General features: G+C 38.5%; 1 protein-coding gene across 16 annotated transcripts in view; it reads right to left on the bottom strand.

The window, feature by feature from the left end:
• Positions 1-16,845: 16,845 nt before the first annotated feature.
• Positions 16,846-22,375, bottom strand: part of SLIT2 (slit guidance ligand 2) — a 266,644-nt gene continuing 261,114 nt past the window's right edge. For 9 of the 16 annotated variants that reach the window (XM_055797542.1, XM_055797539.1, XM_055797548.1 and 6 more), the window contains 2 exons: positions 20,037-20,248; positions 16,995-18,954 (listed from right to left, as the gene is read on the bottom strand). In XM_055797542.1, the coding sequence (XP_055653517.1) occupies positions 18,713-18,954; positions 20,037-20,248 (454 nt within the window). In that variant the 3' untranslated portion in view covers positions 16,995-18,712. Of the gene's footprint in view, positions 18,955-19,609; positions 19,699-20,036; positions 20,249-22,375 lie in introns of all 16 variants that reach the window. The other 7 variants (XM_055797552.1, XM_055797546.1, XM_055797549.1 and 4 more) reach the window with 6 other exon arrangements.

Consider the following 22,375-nt stretch of genomic DNA (forward strand, 5'->3'; position numbering starts at 1 on the left):
CCCAGAGATATTCTCAGCTGCTTTTGGATATCCCACTGATATTCAGAACCATCACAGAGTATCAGCTTTTATTAATTGTGCTTTTCACCGAGCAGGTGCAGGTACCTGTAAGGAGAAACATAGTGAGAGAATATATCTGTGAGCATGGCAATTCTGAAAGATGAAGTGGTACCCAATGTCACAGAAAATAGTGACCAAACTAGAAAGAACACATTATAAAGAACACATATAAACCAGAATCTACCTTTAAAAAATGGAAAGGATATTTAAAGACGACTACTTCATCACAGCTTTGGGTGCATTGAGAAATGTCCACTGCTATTTTATATTGCAGGTTGTTTTACATGGTATCATGAGTGCCACACCATGCAAATAAAAAAAAAAAGAGAAGTAGGGTGGCCTTTCTCTTCCTCCTGCAGAGAACGCCATTGTTCTCTTCCTGCTGATTTTTATGAAGTTGGAATTTCCTTTTAGGCATACAAAAAAGTTTTCATGGAATGATGTTCTTTCAATGCAAGGCAGACATGCACGGGCTTTCACTGTACTCACCAAATGATTTCTCTGTAATTATTTGAAAAAAAAACCTCCTTTCTGAATTTGTAAGGCAGAACAAATGTAATTTAATATACATATTAATATATTTTAATATTAATATATTGATATAATTGATCATTAGCAGAAGTTGGAAAAACCTGCAGCGGATTGTTAGGGTGCTGCTGCGAGAGCTGGCTGGCGTGTTTTCCCCATCAGGGTTGCAAAGGGAGAAGCTGAGCACAGGCTGCAGTTGTGTGCTTTCCCACTCGGTGGCAATCCTTCACTGTTCTGCCTTCGCCCACAGCTGCTTCTGCAGCCTCTCTGTTCGGGGAAAGAAACAAGGGGGAAATCAAAGTCTTCCGTTCCTTCAAATATCAAAGGTGGCAAAATAGAAGAGTTTTTTAAGTGGAAATGGAAGTATTTCATAGTTCAGTTGTCAGAGAAATTTTGTTCTTCGTTAGGAAACCTTTTACCGGTTTTATCCTGCTGTAGGCCACAGATTGGCAGGGTATATAAAGCATTGATTAAGAGCAAGTTGACTTGACTTTATAGCCCTGCACAGAATGAGGTAAACAATAGTAAATACGAAGAAGTCCTCCACGAATTCACAAGGCATCATGAGAGTATTTCTACCTTTTTTTCCCCTGTCTTTTGCCAACAACAGGAATAAATCCAGGCCGTGAGGACTTGGTCTGCAGAGAACGTGCTGCAGCAGAAGTGGTGCTGCTCTGGGTAAGCAAATGTATCTCTGCAGAAGCTGTAGCCGAGTACAACATTGTCTTTCATAACATTAACAGACTTTTCAGCTTTTTACTGAGTCCATGAGGTTCCCTTTGCTAGGTCAGACATAGGGGAGAACTTCAGCAGGAGCGTCAGGCTGTGCTCTGGGGCACACACAGCTTGGACGTACTGCTTCACAAAAGCATTTAATGTTTCCCACACACCAAGCACAGCTGGGACTTGAGATAACAGGTCCAGGCAGGGAAGGAAAAAAATTTGTTTATGAAATAGGTAAGGTTTGAAAGACAGAGGTCCATAGGACTTAGTTCAAGTTGGTGGCTGAGAACTAATAACAGCCTAGATGTATTTTCTGTAGTGATGGAGATGAGGATAGGAGCTGTGGTAACGGTCACGATTAAGTAATACAGATAGAAACAAAGGTGGGGGTGGTAATAGTTTTCACCTTTTCTCTTTTCAGAAAGTGGTGTAGCAACAGCCCACAGCCTGTCTAACCACACAGGGGTAGCAAGTGGGGGAGTAAGGCGGCTGCCCTGCTGTCACCTGCTGTACTGGATTTTGGAGGAGGATGAATCAAAGCCTCTTCATAAAACAAGCAAATAAACAGATAAAGAAGAAAAATAAGATATTTCCAGGATAGGTGGTAAGAGGTGGGGAAGGAGAGAGGGCAGTGCACTGGGGTTACAAGTGAAGGCAGTGAGAAAGGATGCATGATTGGGTGTAGAAGACGGGTAAAAAAAAATTAAAATGAGAATTTTGGAGGGGAATCGCCAAGTACAGCACAGCAAAGTCTTCAGGGTCATGACTTTTAGACTTCCTTATTCATGGATTGTAGCTCCTGTAATTCAGGCAACATTTTGGTTTTCCACAGTTCCGCTTTCTGATATGAGAAGAGCCCTGGAAAAAAACCCTGGAGGATGGGAAAGATCTGAAGGAGGAAATATATAATGAATCAGAGAAGGTGGAGGGGAGAGAAGCTTTTGCTGTATTCCTCATCATAGTACACATCTGAAATAGTAGAATATGAGCATGTGTATTTTTGAGGAAGGAAAAGGAAAGGATGGGAAGGATAAGGGTAGGTATTCCCACATGTTCGGATTGGCTGGCGAATCTCATGGACTGATGTCCCCACGGAAGTGCTGCAGTTTGTGGGACTAATCTCAAGAGAAGGCTGAAAAGAGTAGTGTTGTCAGAAAGGCTGGGAATGCAGGAGCCTGGAAACTTGGTAGTCTCTGTAGGATAAACACTAATAGTTATACAGTATGGGATGCAAAAGAGGAAACCTACAGAGAGCCTGTCAGGTGCAGGTATTTACCACAAGGTAAGATACAGACAAGTGGCCAGTATAAGATTTGTTACAAGCTTCAAGTTTTGAAAGGTAATTCGGTCCACAAGAGAACTTTATATTTAAAAAAAATACTATGAACTTGCCATCTCACCAAAAAAACCAACCAGTATTGCATGTTCTGTCTAACTGAAAGGACTCTATTGAAATGAACGCTGGGTCAGATCAAAGATTAATACATCACAGTGTCCTGTCATTGATTGCTCTTTTTGAGACAGCCAGAGAGGGTGCCTAGGGAAGAATATGTGAACCAGGGCAAGTGTACATAACATTTCCCATGAGCATTCTCCCAGCGTACAGCCATAGGCCATTCAGGAACATCCTGAGCCAGGGACGACTGCTACATATTCAGTAATTTTCAGTGGGTTTCTCTCATGTGGATTTCTCCTGTTGAACCTCAGGAGACTATTAGTATTCAAAGTAGCCAGTGACAAGGAGTCTCATGGCTCACCCTCACCTTTTTACGTTGGTTGTGAATTTGCTACCTGCTAGCTTTATTTCATATTAAATAGTTCTTCTGCTCAGGCTCTTTCAAGGTCGCAGCAAGAGTAGGACAAGTTTATGTCATCCCACAGCTGGGGTTTTTTTGGCTGGATAATGAAACATACGGTGTCACTTCTCTGAATCTCAATACCATCTCTTTGTTCCTAAAGTCCCAAATTTTTTAGGTTTTAACTTTTCTAGGCATTCTGTAAAATTGCAATTTGATTAAATTACGATTTTTTAAAAAATCTGTAATGTAAAGCAGTTCAGTCTGTAGTGTGCTTTGTAACTTGTCAGATGGCTCACACTATGTATAGAAATTTCACTGCACACAAAAGACCCCAAGGTGTTTTCTCTTGTTATCCTCCTTGCTTTTTCTTTTGCTTATTTACTTCTATTGCTACTCTGAAAATACATACAATTTTTGGACAGGCCACTCCAGACTGTTCCCTGTTCCAGCCCCACCTCTTACATGCTTATATCAGCCACTCTGTATAAATTTCCATCCACAAAACTGAAAATGGCATCATTTTCATTACAAGCCCAGTCTAGTAAGCACAGTGTCCCACTGAAAATATTGGTAAAACATATTGCTGAGAGCAATGAAGACTCAGTCCTACAGTATTATTCCATTCTGGGAATCCATTCATTTTATTTAGCATATATACCATGAATGCAGTTCTAAAATGATCCCGTAAGTTCTGGAATTCAGTCTTGCAAACCAGTACAGTGTTCTAAAGACAATTTCAGCAAATAATTAATAGTGGTATTATTCATGTGGAAAGTGAAGGAAACAGTGTGGGATTAATAGTAGTAAATACACTGGTGTCCTTGCACAGTCACAAAAGGACTGTACCTGTTAGGACAGATATTGCATGCATTCCTTAAGTAGTGAGGAAAAGAAGTGAGTTGTAGGGGGAGGTTAAGTCACCAGTTGGAGGGTTTTTGCTTGTTTTGTTAGTTGATTTTGTTTATTCGGACTAGCTCCATTCTTGTTTGAATGAGTAATGCTTTTTGATTTTTGCTAAATACTAATTATCAATTGAGGGCAAAGAGTGCTGCATGAGTGGTTTTTCATCATTTACATTATTTCTTTTACTCAAAAATTAATACTTACAACATCCTTCTCCATCAAGTACAAATTTCTGCTCAACTGGTTTTATGATATGGTTTTGAATAGTGACAGTAGTAGTTAGGATTTTATTTAATAGTTTGTTCTGAAACTGAAGAGGAAATGACCATGTAGACCTACTCTTTGATTTGTGTTGTTTAACTGGTCTTTTACTTACAACAACATTTCACATCTCAACCATGAATATTCTGTCTCAGTACTCTTGGACACTGGACCTTGTCAAAAGGAAAACCAAAAAGATTAGTCCACTGCTTTGACAAGCTTCAGCTATTTAATTTGTAAGACAAATCTCTTCAGCTGAATCTGATAGTTTGACCCAAACATATCTAGGTAATCTAGTTTTGATGCGTATGCTTGTAAAAATCTGCTTATATTTTTATTTCCTTCAGGTTTACAAATACAATTTTCTGGAGTGCTGTTTCCTGACCACTAAGCAGAGCACATCCTGGGAGCTGGGTCTTGAGCATCAGCTGTGCCAGAGAGCCTGTGAAACTAGGTAGAGAGCAAGTACAAATGTAGTGCTGCTTCCAGAGCCAAGAGGGGTCCAGAAGCCCTGTGTGCCTATGCTGCACAGAGCAGGGGCTGAGGTGTTAATAAGGCCTATGGGTTCATGGCAGCAGCTACCCAGCACTGCACCCCTGGACCTGAAATGATGAGGAGAAGGATGGCAAGAAAACTGCACGGCACCACACAGCCAGCAAGAAGCTGTAAGAGTTCATTAGCTCTCATCAGGGTCTGACTGGGCTTATTTGCTGCTCAGCACCACATTTCTCCAGTTCCTGGTGTGGTAGCTGTAGGTATGAGAAATCCTGTCTGCCATCTGAAAGCTCAATAGTTATTTTAATAAGAGAAAATTCTTATTTTTGCAAGACCCTGAGATATTTCAGACTTAAAATCACACTATGTAGTGATGAGGCATCCCCAAATCAGTTCCAGCTGAGCTGATATGTCTACACAGCATAACCTAACTCCTTTCTGAGAGCATTGTGATAATCCCTACAGCAATATAACAGCATTTATGTGACCCTGACCCAGCACAGTTTACCCCATCTCTCAGTTGTGCTTGATTTGTGAGACCCTGCAGGATGCCCTGTATTTCCCCAGGTGCTTGGTTGATGCATAAACAAACAAAAAGAAAAAGTGTTATATGAAGATACTATAATCACTAACTAAATTGTGAGAGTTTCACCAAGAAGCAGCAGCCTAAGGTCCAGCTGCAAAGGCACGTGCATTTTAACTACATATGTGGCCACAGATTCATTATGAAAATTAGAAGCATCAAAAAGCAGAGGCGACAATCAAAGCCTCAGTAACAATCTATTGATAACAACACATTGGAAACACATCAGGTCCGTGAAAGATTTAGAAAAACAAAATAGGAAGTACCAGTTCCAGTAGGTCTCTTTGAAGTACGATTAAGCACTGAACCAGAAACATTTAAGAATGGAACTGAGATTTAGAAAAGAATTGTGAAAAGTGCTCAGACTGGAAGTATGACCATAAAATTTTACATAGGAACAAAAGTGTTCATGGCTAGAGCAAAAGAAAAAGAGAAGAACTTTGGATTATAAAAGAAAAGGTTCAAGACAGTATTAACCACAGATGTTTGGATATACCTCTCAACTACAAATTTACAATCATAAGACTGAACTTGATCAGCCTGAAAAATGGCATATGACAATTTGTACTTAAGTAATTGTTTCTGCACAGTAGAATACAATAAAACTGATTCTGCCAGGCCCAGTTCAGTGCTGTTATGTGCCCTCAAGGCACCATTTATATTCCAATAAAAGGAATTTGTGCATTGAAAATTATGATGTCCTTAAATCACAACAATTCCCTGGCTTTTGTACTTGCAAAACTATAAAATGACTAATTCAAGACTCCTCCTCAGAAAGTCTAACAGTATTTTCCCTCCTCCTCCCAAAGATGTGCTGCTGGGTTGGGATTGTTTTTTTAGGACCTTTGTGAAGGAAAGGGCTTTGAGGCAATGAAAGATCTTTTATCAAAACAAAAGAGGAGTCTTCAATGAGTTATTCTTTAGCTCTATTGTCAACATAGTCGTCCATTTCAGATCAGTCAACTTCTCCATCAGTTTACAAAGAAATTTCCAATAGGGCAAATCCCAGGTTCTGCCAAAACTCCATTTGTTTATTTATTTTTTTTCCTTAATTTGGCTTGCCAAGGGTTTGTGTTTGACTTGTTGCCATGAATAAAACTATTCCTCTTTCCACAATGGGCTCTCCGGGAATGGTGTGGGAAAGCTAATCCCATTACACAGCTCAGAAGTTCCCACTAAGTGGTGACCCAGGAAAGGCAGCTTATCAGGCACTTAGCAGAGCTGTCAGCTGGTCAGCTCAAGTGGGGTATTCTTCTTTGTGAAGTGAAGCAGGCCAGCAGGAGCAGTACTAGGGTTTTGTTTGTTTGTTTTAAGTAAATAGAGCAACAGGGAACTTTTACATCCTTGACCTGAAAGTCATGTTCGTGTAAATAGAAGACATTAATGGTAGAGCATAGTATGGTGTCATTAACACACTGGTCAGATGTGTTAATTAAATTATAATCCACAGATGAGTCTTCCCAAGCTTCTCTGTCTCGTGACATTTTCTGTGACTGTCTATCTCTGTTTGCAGTCGTTGATGCTATTCAAGTCATTTGCTAAGCACCTCTAACAGACCAACTTTCCTTCAAGGGGCGTTGTTGTCAGGCTGAATGATGCCTTCAAATTTTTACTCTAAGTGATGGGCATCTTGTGGTATCTCTTGTCACATGGTCAAGGTCTCCTGATGATGTTGGGGGGTGGGGTGGGGGAGATAGATATCTAGAGAATGAGTATCTCTTCTTTGCTAAGGTAGAAACAGGGGCAGGACTGCCTGAGGCAGGGACCTTTACTTCACAGTAATGAGGTGAAAATTTGCTGGTAAGGAGCAGGAGTATCCATGTAAGCATTAGAAAATACATGGAAAAACACGTAACATGAGAATGCGATTAATGCAGAATAAGGAAAATGTGCTTTTTTTTTCCATTTAATGTAACTCTATGTTTGACTTGTGAAGCCATTGCTGTGCAAAGCGAAGGCTGCATCTGACTTGAAAGCACCTGGAATATTGTCTTCCACAAACCCAAACACTGGAGACTGAGTTACTGGTAGAAGTGAGTGCCAGACTGAGTCTAACTCCAGTCTTATTACTGGAGTAATATTTTAATGCAGTTGGTGCATTAACGGATTGTCCTAATTGTTCAAGTAAAGCAAAACATTATCCAGTCATGGGTACAAAATACCACACTGGACCAGGATTGAGAAAAATTTGGATTCAGCTCCTGGTGCAGCTTGTGGAAATCTTACTGCGTGCAGTTCTTGCCTTCCTTTGCCCAGTGTTCCTAGTATTTCTCTTTTACCTGTGTGTAAGTATAAAGTCATATTCAGAAGACATAAACCACACTGTGCTCAGGAGAGTCTTGAACAGCCTAGTGATGACAGCCTAAGCAGAAAGTATTTGGGGTTTTAAAGTGTCATTTAGACAATGGCCTTATCAAATTATTCTTTAAGAGTCAATGCATTATTATTTGTTTCTTTCCTTCATTGGAAGCAGTTATATTATTTGAGAGCAGCTCCAAATTCCTAATATACTTCTCAAGATGAGCCAGTCTTGCAAGCTACGAGATGTCACCAGCTCCCAATGCCAGTGAAGATGGCCGAGGGAGCTCAGTGATTCCACAGACCAAAAACTCTACAAGGAACTATGTTTGCTTTCACAGCCAGCATGGCCTCCTGTGATTCTGAGTTTCTGGGATTTTTTTTGGTTTTGGTTTGGTTTGGTTTTTTTCTCTTCAGGGCAAGTATAGGCAACAGTCAATTCTGTGTACTCAGTATTTAGACTGTATGGCGTAGAAGTCTAACAAAATGCAACTTGTCTTAGGGCACTGGGGTGTGCCACCTATTACTTGCTAAAGGAAATAAGAAGGGTGAACTAGATAAATATGATCTGTGTTTTAGTTTTGAAGGGGCTTTTTTTTTTAATTGCCTGTTACTTCATTGCCCAAGGTCAGTCTTGTCAGACAAGTGGACCAACAGTTCTCTAGAGTAACATAAAACCATTAAGTTGCTCTTTGATCTTGCACCTTCTTTAGAACCTTTTAATCAATTAACCATGAAGCTACTCAGCTTGTCTTATTTCCTGCACATAAAACTAGTTTGGTCAAGCTGACACATTACTACATTATAGATCAAAGATTGAAGGAAATTCACATCCAACCAGGATAATTATGTGGAATTTTTCTGAATCTGTTGTATACATTTTCATGCCTCAGATGGAGGAAAACAGCATTTGGGTGTAGATTGAATTAAAGGATTGAAGTGAATTTTAAAGGGTGGCTAAATGGGTTTGTGCATGATTGACCTTACACACGTTGTGGATGGATTTCATGGCTAGGTTGCTGAGCCTCAGCTGTCCATCTGTCCTTAGAGAGGACCCACTGTTGATAGTAAAAGGAAACATGATGTGTTAGAACATAAACACTGATCTCTTGCTTAGGATGCCTTTAAATAAGAAAGAAAATTTAAATGTTGAATGTATTGTAAAGTGATAAGAGATTGAAATCCTTTTAGCCCAGGAATTAAATTTTGATAATAGAAAGAGATGTGGTTTAAGGCTTGTAGGGTCACACTTCTGTAATCTTATTTGTGTGCACAAAATCCCAACAGTCAGAGATACCTTCAGTATTATGTTTTTAAAGATCTGGGATTGTTGAAGCTATTATTTTATGGTTATATGGGAATTAGGGTGTCTCAAAATATATATTCTATTCCTCTGGCCAAATACTGGAGTACACAAACAGCTCCAATCAGCTTTTTGTTTGAGCTTCTCCCTTAAGCGGGAGGGAGTGTTACCCACACCAGTCCAACAGAGCAAAGCATCCACTCACTCAGATTTTGCTTAAGACATATTTTGCACAGCTGTTTCTTGTGGGATTGGTTTGTTCTCTTCCTGCTTGCTGATGCTGAAAGCAAAGGTGGCCTGGCCCAGATAAGGGTGTCACCTGGTGTATGTGCATTTGTTTGCAGGTAAAAATACCAAGAACCACCATTATTTCTGAAGAAAATCCCGGCCCTACGGATTTCTTTAAACAAGTAAAGAAGCATTTTTGAAAGAATCCACTTTGTGAAATGATGGTGTAGGATATTCTTCACAGACCGCCCCTTATTCTCTGAAGACGCATCTTGTATCTAGACTTAGTATACTTAAAAGTAGGGAGGAAATAGGAATCCTTAGAGCTGCTATAACTCACATTATTTTCATGCTAAGTTTAAGCCGTGTTCTCTTTGCAAATCTGTATTGATTTTTCTGAATGTTACACTTCCCTTAGCTAAACAGCTCCCTGGTGGTATTTGTCATCTTCCTTTTAAGCTGAATTAAAAGAGAATGAACAAGTTTGTGGATGGCATGAATAAAATACTCTTTGGTAGATATACTGCTTGTCTTCTGAACAAAGAGGAGTACATCCAGCTCTTTGTACTAAGGAAGAAATATTTTCCCTAATCTGCCTCTGTACAAATTCCTCATTTAAGCCTAAATGGAAATCTCTCAGAAAAGGAAAGGATATTTGTGAAACTTACTTCTACATTTACCACTGCAGTATCTTTTTCATGTTGGATTTAGGATTCAGTGGGGTGCTTTCTTTTTGGGATTTGAAAAGACACAAAAATCCCAAAGGAGTCAGTAGGAGGTTACGCTTGATTTTGAGCCTAAAACAGGCCAAACATTAGATTCTGTTGTTTGTTTTCTTTCTACTTAAAGCTATAAATCATCCCAGATTCATCAAACTGTTTGCAAATCTAATCCAAGCTGGAGCAAGTTACAGACTGGACCAAGATGTACGTTTATAGTAATGCCTGAAAACAGGAAAGACTTTAGATCAGAAAGGAAAAACTATCTGGTTTCATTACATGTGGCTTCAAGTTTCATTACAAAAGGTTTTACATGGCTTTGATCCCCTAATTTGGCTAAAATCAAAAAAACCCCAACAACAAAACACCCCCAAAAAAGAGAAGTGATCTCCATGTGCACACAGCTATTTTAGTGCATGCATGTGACTAAAACAGATATGCTGTGCCCCAGTAAATTACAGTGTGTACCACGCAGACATGCTGTGTTTGAAAGTATAGAGAACGAAGTCAAGATATATTAGGTCAAACTTCCTCGCTGCCAGCTACCTTGAATTCTTAATCATACCTGCTGTTGTTCGGAGCTGCTCAGGGGAACCGAAAAGCATAGATAAGTTCACATCCTGAAAAACAAAAAAACAGAAGGTATGTACTTTCTGCCCTTATATATGTGTGTATATATATACATGCGCACTAAAGATTGTGCAAGAGTCTGTTTTCCATAATGCTTTCTTATGGAGCCACAATTAAGTGGGTCTTTAAAAGTGAATATTAAAGAAATAATGACTTCACTAGAAGCGGTTTTACTACAATAGTACTCCTTTTTTCTTTTTCTTTTTCTTTTTCTTTTTTTTTTTTTTTTTTGGTTAAAGACCTCTTGTCGTCCATTTTTGATTGCTATTGCGGAAAATGATTTGCCAATTCTCTTCAATCCTCTGTAGTCTGGAGAGCAGCACTGGTAAGCAAGCAAGCTCCTTTCCCACAAATCCTCGGCACTGCTTACATGAGAAAAAGGGGCAGAGCCGAGCGAGAGGGGCACAAAAGGCTTTTCCAAAGTAACACAAATGATGGCTCCTGTAGTCAACACGCTGGAGCGTGGACTGCAGTTGCAAACCCAGGTTTGGTGCACTGAAATCATTAACTCCTTTTTCCAGCAGATAGATGTAGTGGCTCCAGGCCAGCTGTGCTGGGTTTACAGCTGCTTTGCATCACTGAAACAGCATGAAGCAGCATAAGCCTACAGTGAATCTGGCCCTAGATGTCTTAAAACTGTAATATTTTCTTCTCTGTGCTCTAATACCGTTGTTTTTCTGCATTTTACAAGCCTGTTCATTACCATGTGAAATTCAGATGGACTGTGATCACTTCTGCTCAAAGAAGTTATTCCCAAACGGTTCTTTCATGTCAGCATGAATTAACAGTAGGATGGCTTGTGGCTGGCCCCTACTTTCTGGGCTATAAGTTCCCTTTCTACAGAATTTTGGAAATACATGGCTGTACTTGTTACCCATGAGGAACTGCAGGTGTTAATTCCCTTGTGTGTTCACTGCCCAGCATTTTGATGTAGCCAGAGATGGTTCATTTTCAGCATTCTTATTTCCCAGGCACTTGTACCTTACCTATTTGATTGTTTGTTCTTTGTTCTCTTAGTTAAAACAAAACAAAACAAAACAAAACACCCCCCCCACAAAACAAACTGGGGCATAATTTTTGTTTGTTTATAGCTTTTGACTGTGGTTGCTGAGCACATTTTCAGTTAGTGCTCAGTCTCTTTCTCCTTCCTTCCAATTAACCCGAAGTTACACATGCTTTTCAGAATGAAAACGAAGAGGCTGCGTTCTCCGCGTCACACACAGAATGGGAGTTCTATTACTTACACCAGCCACCATTCCTGCTGACTTGTACGAACACATTGCTGTTACAGTTTAATAAATAACACTGGATTTTTATATGCTCAAACATTAATTAGACGGAGACCGTTCTTTCCATCACCAGTGTGGTGTTTTGCCCCCGCCAGATGCCTCCAGTTACCTCAGTGAACGCACATGCAGGAAGGGGATTGCTGTGACTTACTGGGAAGGGAAGGAAGAAGTGTCTCGTCAGGGATGGCTGTGGGAATGGCAGGCACAGCCGGGTCTGGAGCCTGGTGGGTGAGAAGCAAGGAGTGTCTGGAGTGCCTGGAGCTTTGGGGAAGGGGTGAATGCCAAAGGCTGGTCCGTGCTTTGTGATAATGGATGATGAGCACTGCTTTAATCAAGCCAGACTTAATAAACCTTCTGCTTCTTGTTTTTAAGCTGCTTTGTAAAGTTTCTCATTAGTTTATTTTTTTATTTATTTAGGGTAATTGTAAACATTTTTCTGCAGTGGAGTCTATGCAGTGCCACATGGGCTCACCGTGGATATTCAGACACAGAAATATGCCCAAACCTCCCTCTCCACAAAAGGTGTACCAGAATTAGATAACTCTTAGGCCCCTTTTTCTTCCTTCTCCAGCCCTGGACACACTGCATTGATTATTTCTAGGAGTGTACTTGGAGGTTGCTTAATGTCTTTGTTCACTAATCATATAACAGTTTGTTCAGCAAAAACAAAGGTAACAATTAATGAATAGTAACTTGTGATCTCAGTTTAGAAACTATTTTTTTTTGGTAGATCAATGTATCTTCTGTGGTCGGTTTTATTACTGTTGACAATTCATGTTCTTACCTTTCCTTTACAGAATAATCATAAAACTGCACAAAAATGGGTGAACTGATATGGAAGGCAATCCAATTGCAAAAAAAAAAAAAAAAAGAAAAAAAAGAAAAAAAAGAAAAAGGAGAGAGAACAGGCAAATATAAACCTCTTTAAACTTGCTATTTCAAAACAGCAACCAACTTCTAAAGCAGAGGTCAGCTGGTACTGCTCTTATTGCTGTTACCATAGCAGAAACACAGAAATGTGATTAAATAAATAAAGCTAATCAGAAGCAAAAAACCCAAATTTTCAGTCAAAACAGCTCAAGTTAACTTATTCTCAGAGGACTTTGAAAGAAACATACTTCTGAAGATGTGCTGTGAGAGATTTTAGGCACAGCTGCAGGAAAAAAAAGGTATCCTTTCTCTCTCTTTAGAAGGATTAAATCTGTCCTGGAAATTAAACAAAGTGGACAAAGTTTCATACAGAAACAACACACTGAAGCCCAGAATATGAAAAACTATGAGAAAGAATAAAAATGTCCTGGAAAAAGGGCTACTGGATCTTTTTAAAGAACTTCAATGACAGAGTAAAGCAACCCAGGCACATTAATTCTATCTTTACTTCTCTCTTATGATACGGAAAAGTATCCTAAAAAGAATGAAGACAAAAAAAAAAAGTTATAGCTGACAAAAACAGATAACAATTCCCCTTGTCTGAGTCTATAAATCCACAAAATATTAAGTTTATATCAATCTGTGGATGTCAGACTGCTCCGGGGGCGGGGGGTGGGGGTGGGGAGGGCGGTGTATGTAACATTTTCCAAATTATAAAGGACATGAAAATATCTGATCTCTGTAACTGGATGTATAACCTCTCTCTTCTTCTTTAAGGCAGGTCTTCTGATCCCTCTACCAAAGTTAACGAATACCTAAAAAAGGAACAGAAAAGAAGTCTTAACCTCCTGTATGTAGTATAGGGCAGCGACTGAGAGTACTGAGGCTTGACGTTCAGAATTAAAGGAATTTACCTCTGAACTGGAATGAAATAAAAGGATGGAGTTGTAAAGATCAGAAAGCATTACCAAGATCAACATTTTGAAATTAAGCTGTGGATCTGGGAGGCGGTTTTAAAGTCTGTTCCCATGGCTGAGCAAAATTCCTGCAGCATGGGTGTCATGCTGTAGAGCTGGAGCGTATTTGCTGGGACCGTGGATAGCCAGAAGTCTTGCTGTTCAGTGAGACTGTTTTTTCTCAGCTTGACAAATGACATGCAGCACTGACAGAATACTTCTTTGCTGGCCATCACCCCTACGGACACTGGCCAGAACAGCAGCAGCAGGAACATACCCTCCAACTCTGATTTAATCACATGGAGCCCAGGAGACTAGTGAATAGAGCTGTTAACTCTGTGTTTGGTTTGCTTTTCCCATCTGTGTTTTATTAAACTGAGAGCAAAACTTACTCACTTTTTTAACGTCATGAACTGTTGGTGTCCAGGATGATGGCTGATATTAAGGTATACATACACAGTTTAACCTGGCTGAGGGCCAAAGAGGCCTATGATTTCCAGCCTAGACAATTTATTTGCAAAAGGACACAAAATCCCTCTACTCTCAGACATTTCTGAAAGGATGAGCACAATGACTTCCCGCTCTCCCAGGAACACAATACATAAAGAACACAGTAAAACAGTAGGCTCTCCAGGCTGAGCCAGGCTCTCCAGGCGTGCAGGCAAACACTTCAGTTTTACTTTACTCCTGACAGCCCCTACATAGTCACAACTACCAACAATTTTCTGATTTCCACTCTAGGAATCTTAAATAGATTGGAGATACCAGCTCAGTGCATAGGTATTTCTTCTAAAAGCCAAGAATCCTGAATGGCTCAAATGGGGATTTGCACTTTATGGGAACTGAAATTATGTGCCAGGCTCTCCACTGTAAGGTGGCATAGCTGAAGCACAGACACTTGCATGTCTAATGAGCTACTGCAAGAATTAACACTCGCTTCTAAAGGCAAACAAAAAGGAACCAAAAGATGGGATTCTGAATTGCTTTCAAAAGATAAAACTTTTCCTCAGACAATAGGGTTAACTCCAGATAGAAAGATCAAGTGCACATTTTTCAGAACTGTAAAGAGGTTTCTTTTAAAGACATAAGTTTCAAGCAGTAACAGATAAGGCTCCCAAAATAGAGCTTCAATGCAAACAGCCACCAACACTCTGACACTTTTCCAAAACTTCTGGGCATTTTCTTCTTAACAGCAAGCTCCTTTCCAAAACATACCACTCTCCCCCGCATCTCTTAATCATCACTCATCTCATAAAAATTAAATGGTGACATCCACTTTCTCCATTGCCTTGCTACTACCCTGCAAGTACATTCATTCCACAGATCACCAGGTCTGCCAGATTTTTGTCATCTATAAAGCCTCTGCATTCCGGTCTTTCCAGGCAAATACCTTTGTAACACTATATGAATATCATATTGACTGTGGCATCTACAGAAAGCATCATCATATTACAATGATTCTTGTAATACAGAAGCTCATAATATCCCCATATGGCAATGCAAAGTATTCTGGATACAAGACAAAACTGTTACTACAATAGAGCTTAGAAAATAAACTGTATTTCTCAAAGCTTGTTCAAAGCCCATCATTTGTTTGCTTAAACCAGTATTTCTACAACTCACATATCCATCTCCCCCCGAAGCTTTAATGCAGACTGCAGAATCTGGTTCCATGTGTGATAGTGCCTATTCTGAATTGACTTTCAATGTTAACAAAAAAGCAGTGACTTGTTACTATTTAATTTGAGTGGTCTTTTTTTCATGCTTTTTCACATTTTTGTCATCTGTGAGATGACAGTATGAATTGTGCATGAACCAGTACAAATTAAGCACTATTCATGTGCTTTCTCTTTTACAGCTTTTAAGAATATTGGCAGAAAATGACGGCATTGTCAAGTGTCAGTTTTCTTGGTTCCTAATTAAAAAAGAATTTGAATTGTACGTAGTGCTAACTCAAAGGGAGCAACTTGGTCACCGTACTGATTTGTATCCTTCAGACCCAATGGTTTTTATGCATTCGATTCAATACATTCAAAGCAGACTGCATGAGTGATTCCTCTCATACATTCTCTCCTCTGACCCTAGGAGAGAAACCTAATCCCGGAGCGCTGTGTTAAAAGGTGTATAACATGTTTTTGAATGAAGACCTACGTGTCTGGAGTGTTCTGCACTGAACTAAATTCTCCACTGGTTAGCTATGTTTAAAGCTACAGTTCCCTCAGATCCCCATTTCTCTTTTGGCGAATGTAAGCAGAAGGCAGCCTATTACAGCAATATAACGAGAAACTTGATTTAGGCAAAAAGGTTTCAGGGTGACTCATCTCACTGAGAAAAGTTCTCTCGTCATGCAGAGTAACACACCTTGTTGGTGCTGAAGGACTTCCAGTGGTGAGAATACAGGGCTGCTCGGGTTTTTAAGGTGTGAGCTGAGTCACTGTTTTATATAGGTGCCTTATATTCCTCCAGAGGGGTAGGTGCCAAAGTTGTTTTTTGTTGGGGTTTGGGGTTTTTTTTGGTTTGGTTTGGTTTGTTTGTTGGGGTTTTTCTGTTGTTTTGTTTTCTTTTTTGTTTGCTGGGGTTTTCTTTTTTTGTTTGTTTGTTTTTTGTTTTAAGTTTTTGTTTGGTTCTGCTTAAAGACCACAAAAAGGCCCTGTCTTGCTGGCCTCAGGATCCCCAGTAGCTGCTAGCATTGCCTGAATACAGCGCAAAATTCCTTTTTCTCTGTCAGTATGAGGACAGAGCAGTCCAACTCCAGATACTTGGTACAGGGATTTTGATCATACACAGAAAAATAATACTGTTTCACCAAGAATGCTATGTAAGTACTGTTATGCAAAAATGCCTTTTTTTTCCTCAAAGCTACCCGTATTTACAGAAGAATATTTAGAAGTCATACAAACTGCAAAGGTGGCCTCACGCCAAAGGCTGTTTCATTGCACATTCAGACAAATTCTAAAGCAGACTAAGTAAAATAAATACAGAATTTTCTGTAAAAATTATATTGCAGAAGAGAAACCTGCTTAAGTATCATCCCATCCAATTGCTTAAATTTCAAATACTTAGTCCAAGATTAGTGACAATTAATCCCTCTGAAGAATCAAATTACTTGCTAAAAGAGCTGTCAAATTGTCGTTTGGATAACCATTACAATATTAGGAGAGATTCAGTTTGCCTTTTCATGCAGTGTACTTATAAGAAGCCTTTCGTTAATTTTGGTATGAGTTCAGCTGTGTTTGTAATGAGCCAACATTTTCAGATGTCACCGCCTGTAGGTGTAATAATCCCAAGTTAATTCCTTCTTCAGATTTTCAGCAATGAATACACTAGATCTAGGGTTGGGTTTTATTCTGGTTTTTACCAAATATTCTATGCAACTACAAATGTTTAATTAAAGGCTGATAGACAATTTAAACTTCTCAGAAGAATACAAATAAAAGATGTTAATGAAGTAAATATCTGTTTAATTTACAAACATCAGTAGCATTACTGATATCAGTCCAAATAAGACAAAGCACACTGCATTACACATGTACATCTAACTTTTTTGTAAAAAAAATAATAAAATAAAATTGAAAAACATCTGCATTTTTACAGGGTACCCTGGGTTTTACTGAAAGAAGAACACAACCCACTATTGATTACCAATTCTACATTATAATTTAGCAGCAACATGTTAACGTGGGGAACATTAGGGCAGTGAAGTAGTTTTATTATTTGGGGAAAGTCACAGTTCTTGATAGCACAGCCTTTCTTTTTTTTTCTTTTTTATAAAAAAGGTAAAGAGCTCCATGGGAATATTAATTTATAAAGATCTACCTTCTAATGTCATTTTCTACATGCCACCTTATTTTCTGTAAGTACTGTATATAGGGAAAATCAACTTCTCTACAATTGCCACCTAGTGTAAAAACATTTTCTGTCATACATTATGGGTTCTTGGAAGGTGTCCTGAATATCTGCTGTACGTGAAAACTGCAGATTGTCATCACTTTCAGATTCAGTGACACCAAGTGGTCAGATTCTAAGGAAAAGAAAAAAGGAAGGGGAAGGAGAGGAAAAAGACCGAAAACATTTACCCCAAGACGACATGCTACGTTAGTTCTATTGCAAAAAATCCTGATTTTTAAGTCCTTTAAAAAAAAATACAAAAATACTGGGACAAATATAAATTAATATATATTAAAGCATTGAAAAACAGTAAAAGGGATCGCCTAAAGGGGTTAAGTACAATGTACTTTGATACAATAAATATTTCTCAATGAAACTGAATACTGTATAGAGTTGTTTAGAACTCATAGAAACAGAAATCCATATTATTACTAATTTATCCATCAATAATCTATTTTTATCATCCCCAAACATTTATATTACAAAAAATTAATACTGGAAAAGGGTAGATAAACACTTTTTTATGCTTCTTTTCCTAACATGCTGACATAAAAGTATACATCATCAGGAGATTTCAGGATTATAGTATATTCTCATATCTCCCATTTCCCATCCGTTAAATGGGACCCCATCTTCTCAAGATGCTTAATAATTCCAAAAGATAAAATGTATTTCATACAATTGTTATTTCTGCATAATCTGATTCTTTTCACTTGTAATGCTTCCTCATCCATAGGTAAGTGATTGGTATGGTCTGCCAAGCCAATAAAATATACCGATACGAAAGTGAAAAAACAAGCCTTATGTTCTGGTCAATATTTCACCTCTGAGCTGTTAAGCTGAAAGTCACATGTGTATAGTGTCAGTGTATCTTCAGCATGTTATAAAGAAGAATCCATGTTAAAAGCAGTTAAAAGTTTCCCATCTCTGTTGCAATGTTACCAGGTCTTTTTTTTTTTTTTTTTTTTTTTTTCTTCAAAGCTCCTCTTGGTTATGAGAAGTCTCAGTTCAAGCACTTGAATCTTTTCAAATGAAGAAAAAGTCTTTATTCTCATAATAAAAATAAGTCTGTTCTGTATTTTACAATATATTTCAAATATTTCCACTATGAAGCATTAATTAGTCCGACACGGTCAATAAGTATACAACATTTTCAAAAGACAAGTGTGACAGGGACACTTAGGAGAGACAATTTGTACAGCCACACTTCACCACTTTTTCAACCTCGTCCACAAATGATGACCCATCAGTGCATTCAAAAGAGTATTTCCGTCTCTTGCTTCTTAGTGGTCCACAGCACTGCCCGGTTGAACATCCTCCTTTACATTCTAGTCTCGATACCTTCTTGGTCGTCTGGCACGCAGCATACCCTTGCTGCTTTTGGTAGTAATCTCGGATTCGTTCCCCTCGACAAGAGATTTCTGCAGAAAACAGTATTTAAAATAAGAGATGCACTTTTGAGACACAGGTCAAAGAATCGTTGATGTCGCTAAGGAAGATGCTGTGTTTCTAATTGCAGTTGGGATTGGTGTTTTAAAGTTTGACTCGGCCTCTCTATTAGAAACTAGTGGTTCTACGAAACATAATTTGATTAATGCTGAGCTTTATTTCCTATACCTCCTATTCTCAGTAAAGGTTGTATTATGTGTAGTAAACCATAAATACAAGGCTATTACAATGACAAGAAAATTGGAAGCTTAAATCTTTTCCTGTTTTATAAAAATACACATCTTCTATTCCTACATTGCTTGCAGCTGGTTCTATTTACCATAGTGAAATGTTTCAGAGAGCATGCAATTTAATTTATTAGACCTGGAGTTTAATATTATTCAAACTCTTATTTAAAACAAGTTACAGTCCACTAACTTCATAAATTACTAAGGTATAAAACCAGCTAAAAATAAGACATCTGTTAGAAGTTCCACAACCATATTCTTCTATTCTATTCACATCTATGTACAATACAAAATAAATGCCATCTGGGGTAAGGGAAAGAGAGGGAGGGGGAGAGCTTTGATAGGCAAAGGACAAAGAAAAAGGTAGGGGGAAAAGTCATCCTGTTTTCATCCATCTCACCTGCATAATTCGCTGTGATAAATCAGTTGAAGCTGAGAGGTCAAAAGTAGAGTTTGTGATAAAACTAGGAGCAGAATCATTGGATTTGGCTTCTCAGTTGCAGAAGGCAGAGAAACAATAAATACAGAAAGATACAGCAGGTAAAAGGTAACAGTTAAATATAGTAAAAATGTGTTTTTGAATAAAGGTAAAAAAGAGAAATGTTTTCACAGCAAAACATTTGATGAAAAAATCCTCAAAATGTAAACAAATTCATGGGAAAAGTTTGATTTTTCTCTCACTGAGATAAATTCTTATGGTAAAAAAAAAAGCAACAAATGTGTGTGTTGTGGGAAAAAAAATTGGTAATGTTTTTGGCTGTTCATGTTTTAATAAAAAAAACCTCTTTTCTAAGACCAAAACAACAACATTAACATATTTTTTTTACCTTTATCACAGCTGTCCCCCGTGTATCCACTGCTGCATTCGCAATATGGTTTCCCAAGTCCTGAAAGCCTGCATTTGCCATGTTTACACCTGATGGATTGGCAGGGGTTAAACAGCATTTCCTCTTCATCACAGAGGACTCCCCCATGTCCCTGCAGGCATTTACAACTGTATGAAAATGCATTGATCGGCAAGCAGGTACCATGCACACATCTACAGGGGAAACAAGCCCAAGAGAATAAAAATAAATTATTCATCAAAGTTCAGGCTAAGCAACATTAACTACAAATACTTTGGACTGTACTCAGAAGAAATTGCTTTTGTTTCTAATGGACTTTTTCAGTGAGATGCAGTGAAGTGGTTTATAATTGGTATGCAGGTTTACACAGAACAAGCTGCAGTACAGAGCTCTATCTCACCAGAAAACAGCCACTGTAGATGTGTTATGGAAGACTTTTATAGGCCAGTTATTAAACCCAACATTTCCTGGCTACCGAAATTTTCAGCATGCTTTTGAGAAGAATACAGCAAAATCAAGCCCAAATGTAACCCAGTGGAATTAAGTAGAGAAAAAAGATACTCCACCTGAAATTCTGGTTCTTGTATCATTTGAAAAAAAACATATTGTTACTCATGAAGTATGAGGCTCCCAGCACAAAGACAGGTCAGGCAGTTCCTAACTGACACTTTATGACCAAAGCAATAGCAGTTTCAAAACTGAAGACATGCTCCCCCTTCAAACATATTAGTCTGCATTACCAACTGCTAGTAGTGTGGTCATAGAATCTGTGAGGCAGGTCTACACGTCACTGAAAGCCATCTGCATTCATCTGGTACCCATGCAGAAACTCACACTAAATAAGGTTACATATTATCAGGTCTCACCCAAGTGATTAAACTAGCTACTCTCAGTTGATCTTTGGTAAACATTTATGGTAGGCTCAAATCTTGCTGTTACGACAAAAAAGGCTGTGAGTTAAGCTGCATCTGCTAAGTTCTGATGTACAGTAGTATGGGAACACCTAGCTGGTCTTCCCTTGAGAGAGAGGTGGTGTTTCCCAAAAGGAGGATATTTAATTATTCCTAGGTGGAAGCTGAAGATTAGGGCAATTCATCTTCTGAAAACATCACCAATGACTTGGAATAAAATCACTTCCTTTTGTTCATTTATTTGGTGGCTCAGGGTCAGTAACTTTCTTCCTAGAAATAATGTTATTAACTGTTGTCTTGATAGACAAGTATCCTATCTATGTAGTGTTTCCTAGGGAGACCACAGTGAAGATTACCCTGTAGGGAGGAATGCAATCCTGATGTTCAAGGTCTCCCTTCCTAATGTTTCTCCTGTCTGTGTTGTAAGACCTCTGAGCCCACAACCTCCTTAGTAGGTTACAGCAGCCACCTAAATAAATATATAAGTAAATGAATAGCTTTAGATTAAAAAAAATATATATAATCCCCATTCTATCTAAAATAAAATCCTTTGTTTCGATGCCGTCAGTTTCAATTTCAATTCCATCCCTGGAAGTGTTCAAGGCCAGGCTGGACGGGGCTTTGAGCAACCTGGTCTAGTGGAAGGTGTCCCTGCCCATGGCAGGGGGGTTGGAACTAGGTGATGTTTAAGTTCCCTTTTCACCCAAACTATGATCCTATGAATTTGAAGATAGCAAAAATTCATATAAAACTGCATTTCATAGTAAAAGAAGAGTTCTGTTAAGAACAACATCTCATTTTGAAATTTTTTTAGAGAACAAAGTCTGTATTTCTGGAAACTTTGCTTTTTACTCTACTCCTTCAGTGGAGTAAGATATTTGATAAAACTGAAAAGAATGCATAACAGTTTTTAACTTTGGCAAACTTGCATCAACTATTTAAAACTGTTTCATTTCATATATATCACCAAATTCCACTCATCAATGAAATCTACATTACGCTTCTCCATCTGTACCATTAATTCTGTGCAAATGCCTTAGGCATGATGTAACTTGGAAGAAAAACAGTGCAGGAAGTCAGTCTCATCACAGGATATTTAAATGGAAGGCACAACACATAGCCTCCATTTGAGATTAAAAACTACAAATATAAAACTTAAATAATAGTTTAAGCACCTCCAAGTTCCCTGTTATGCAAGAGTCTTTATTTCTGAAGCAACTATGTTCCCTAAAAAATTTCATCTTGTTCCTGTGGTTGAAGTCTGATATTCCAAGACTGTTAGATTAAGCAACTCAAAATTGAAGGCTTAGACAGCATCACAGGGCAGATGGCTTTTGTTTCTTTTATGTTCAGCATTTGATCTATTCTCCATTTACAAAAACCTAGTTTTAGGACATCTGATCTATGAAG

The sequence above is a fragment of the Falco peregrinus genome, chromosome 2, assembly GCF_023634155.1.
Source record: "Falco peregrinus isolate bFalPer1 chromosome 2, bFalPer1.pri, whole genome shotgun sequence".
Taxonomy (NCBI): Eukaryota; Metazoa; Chordata; class Aves; order Falconiformes; family Falconidae; genus Falco; species Falco peregrinus.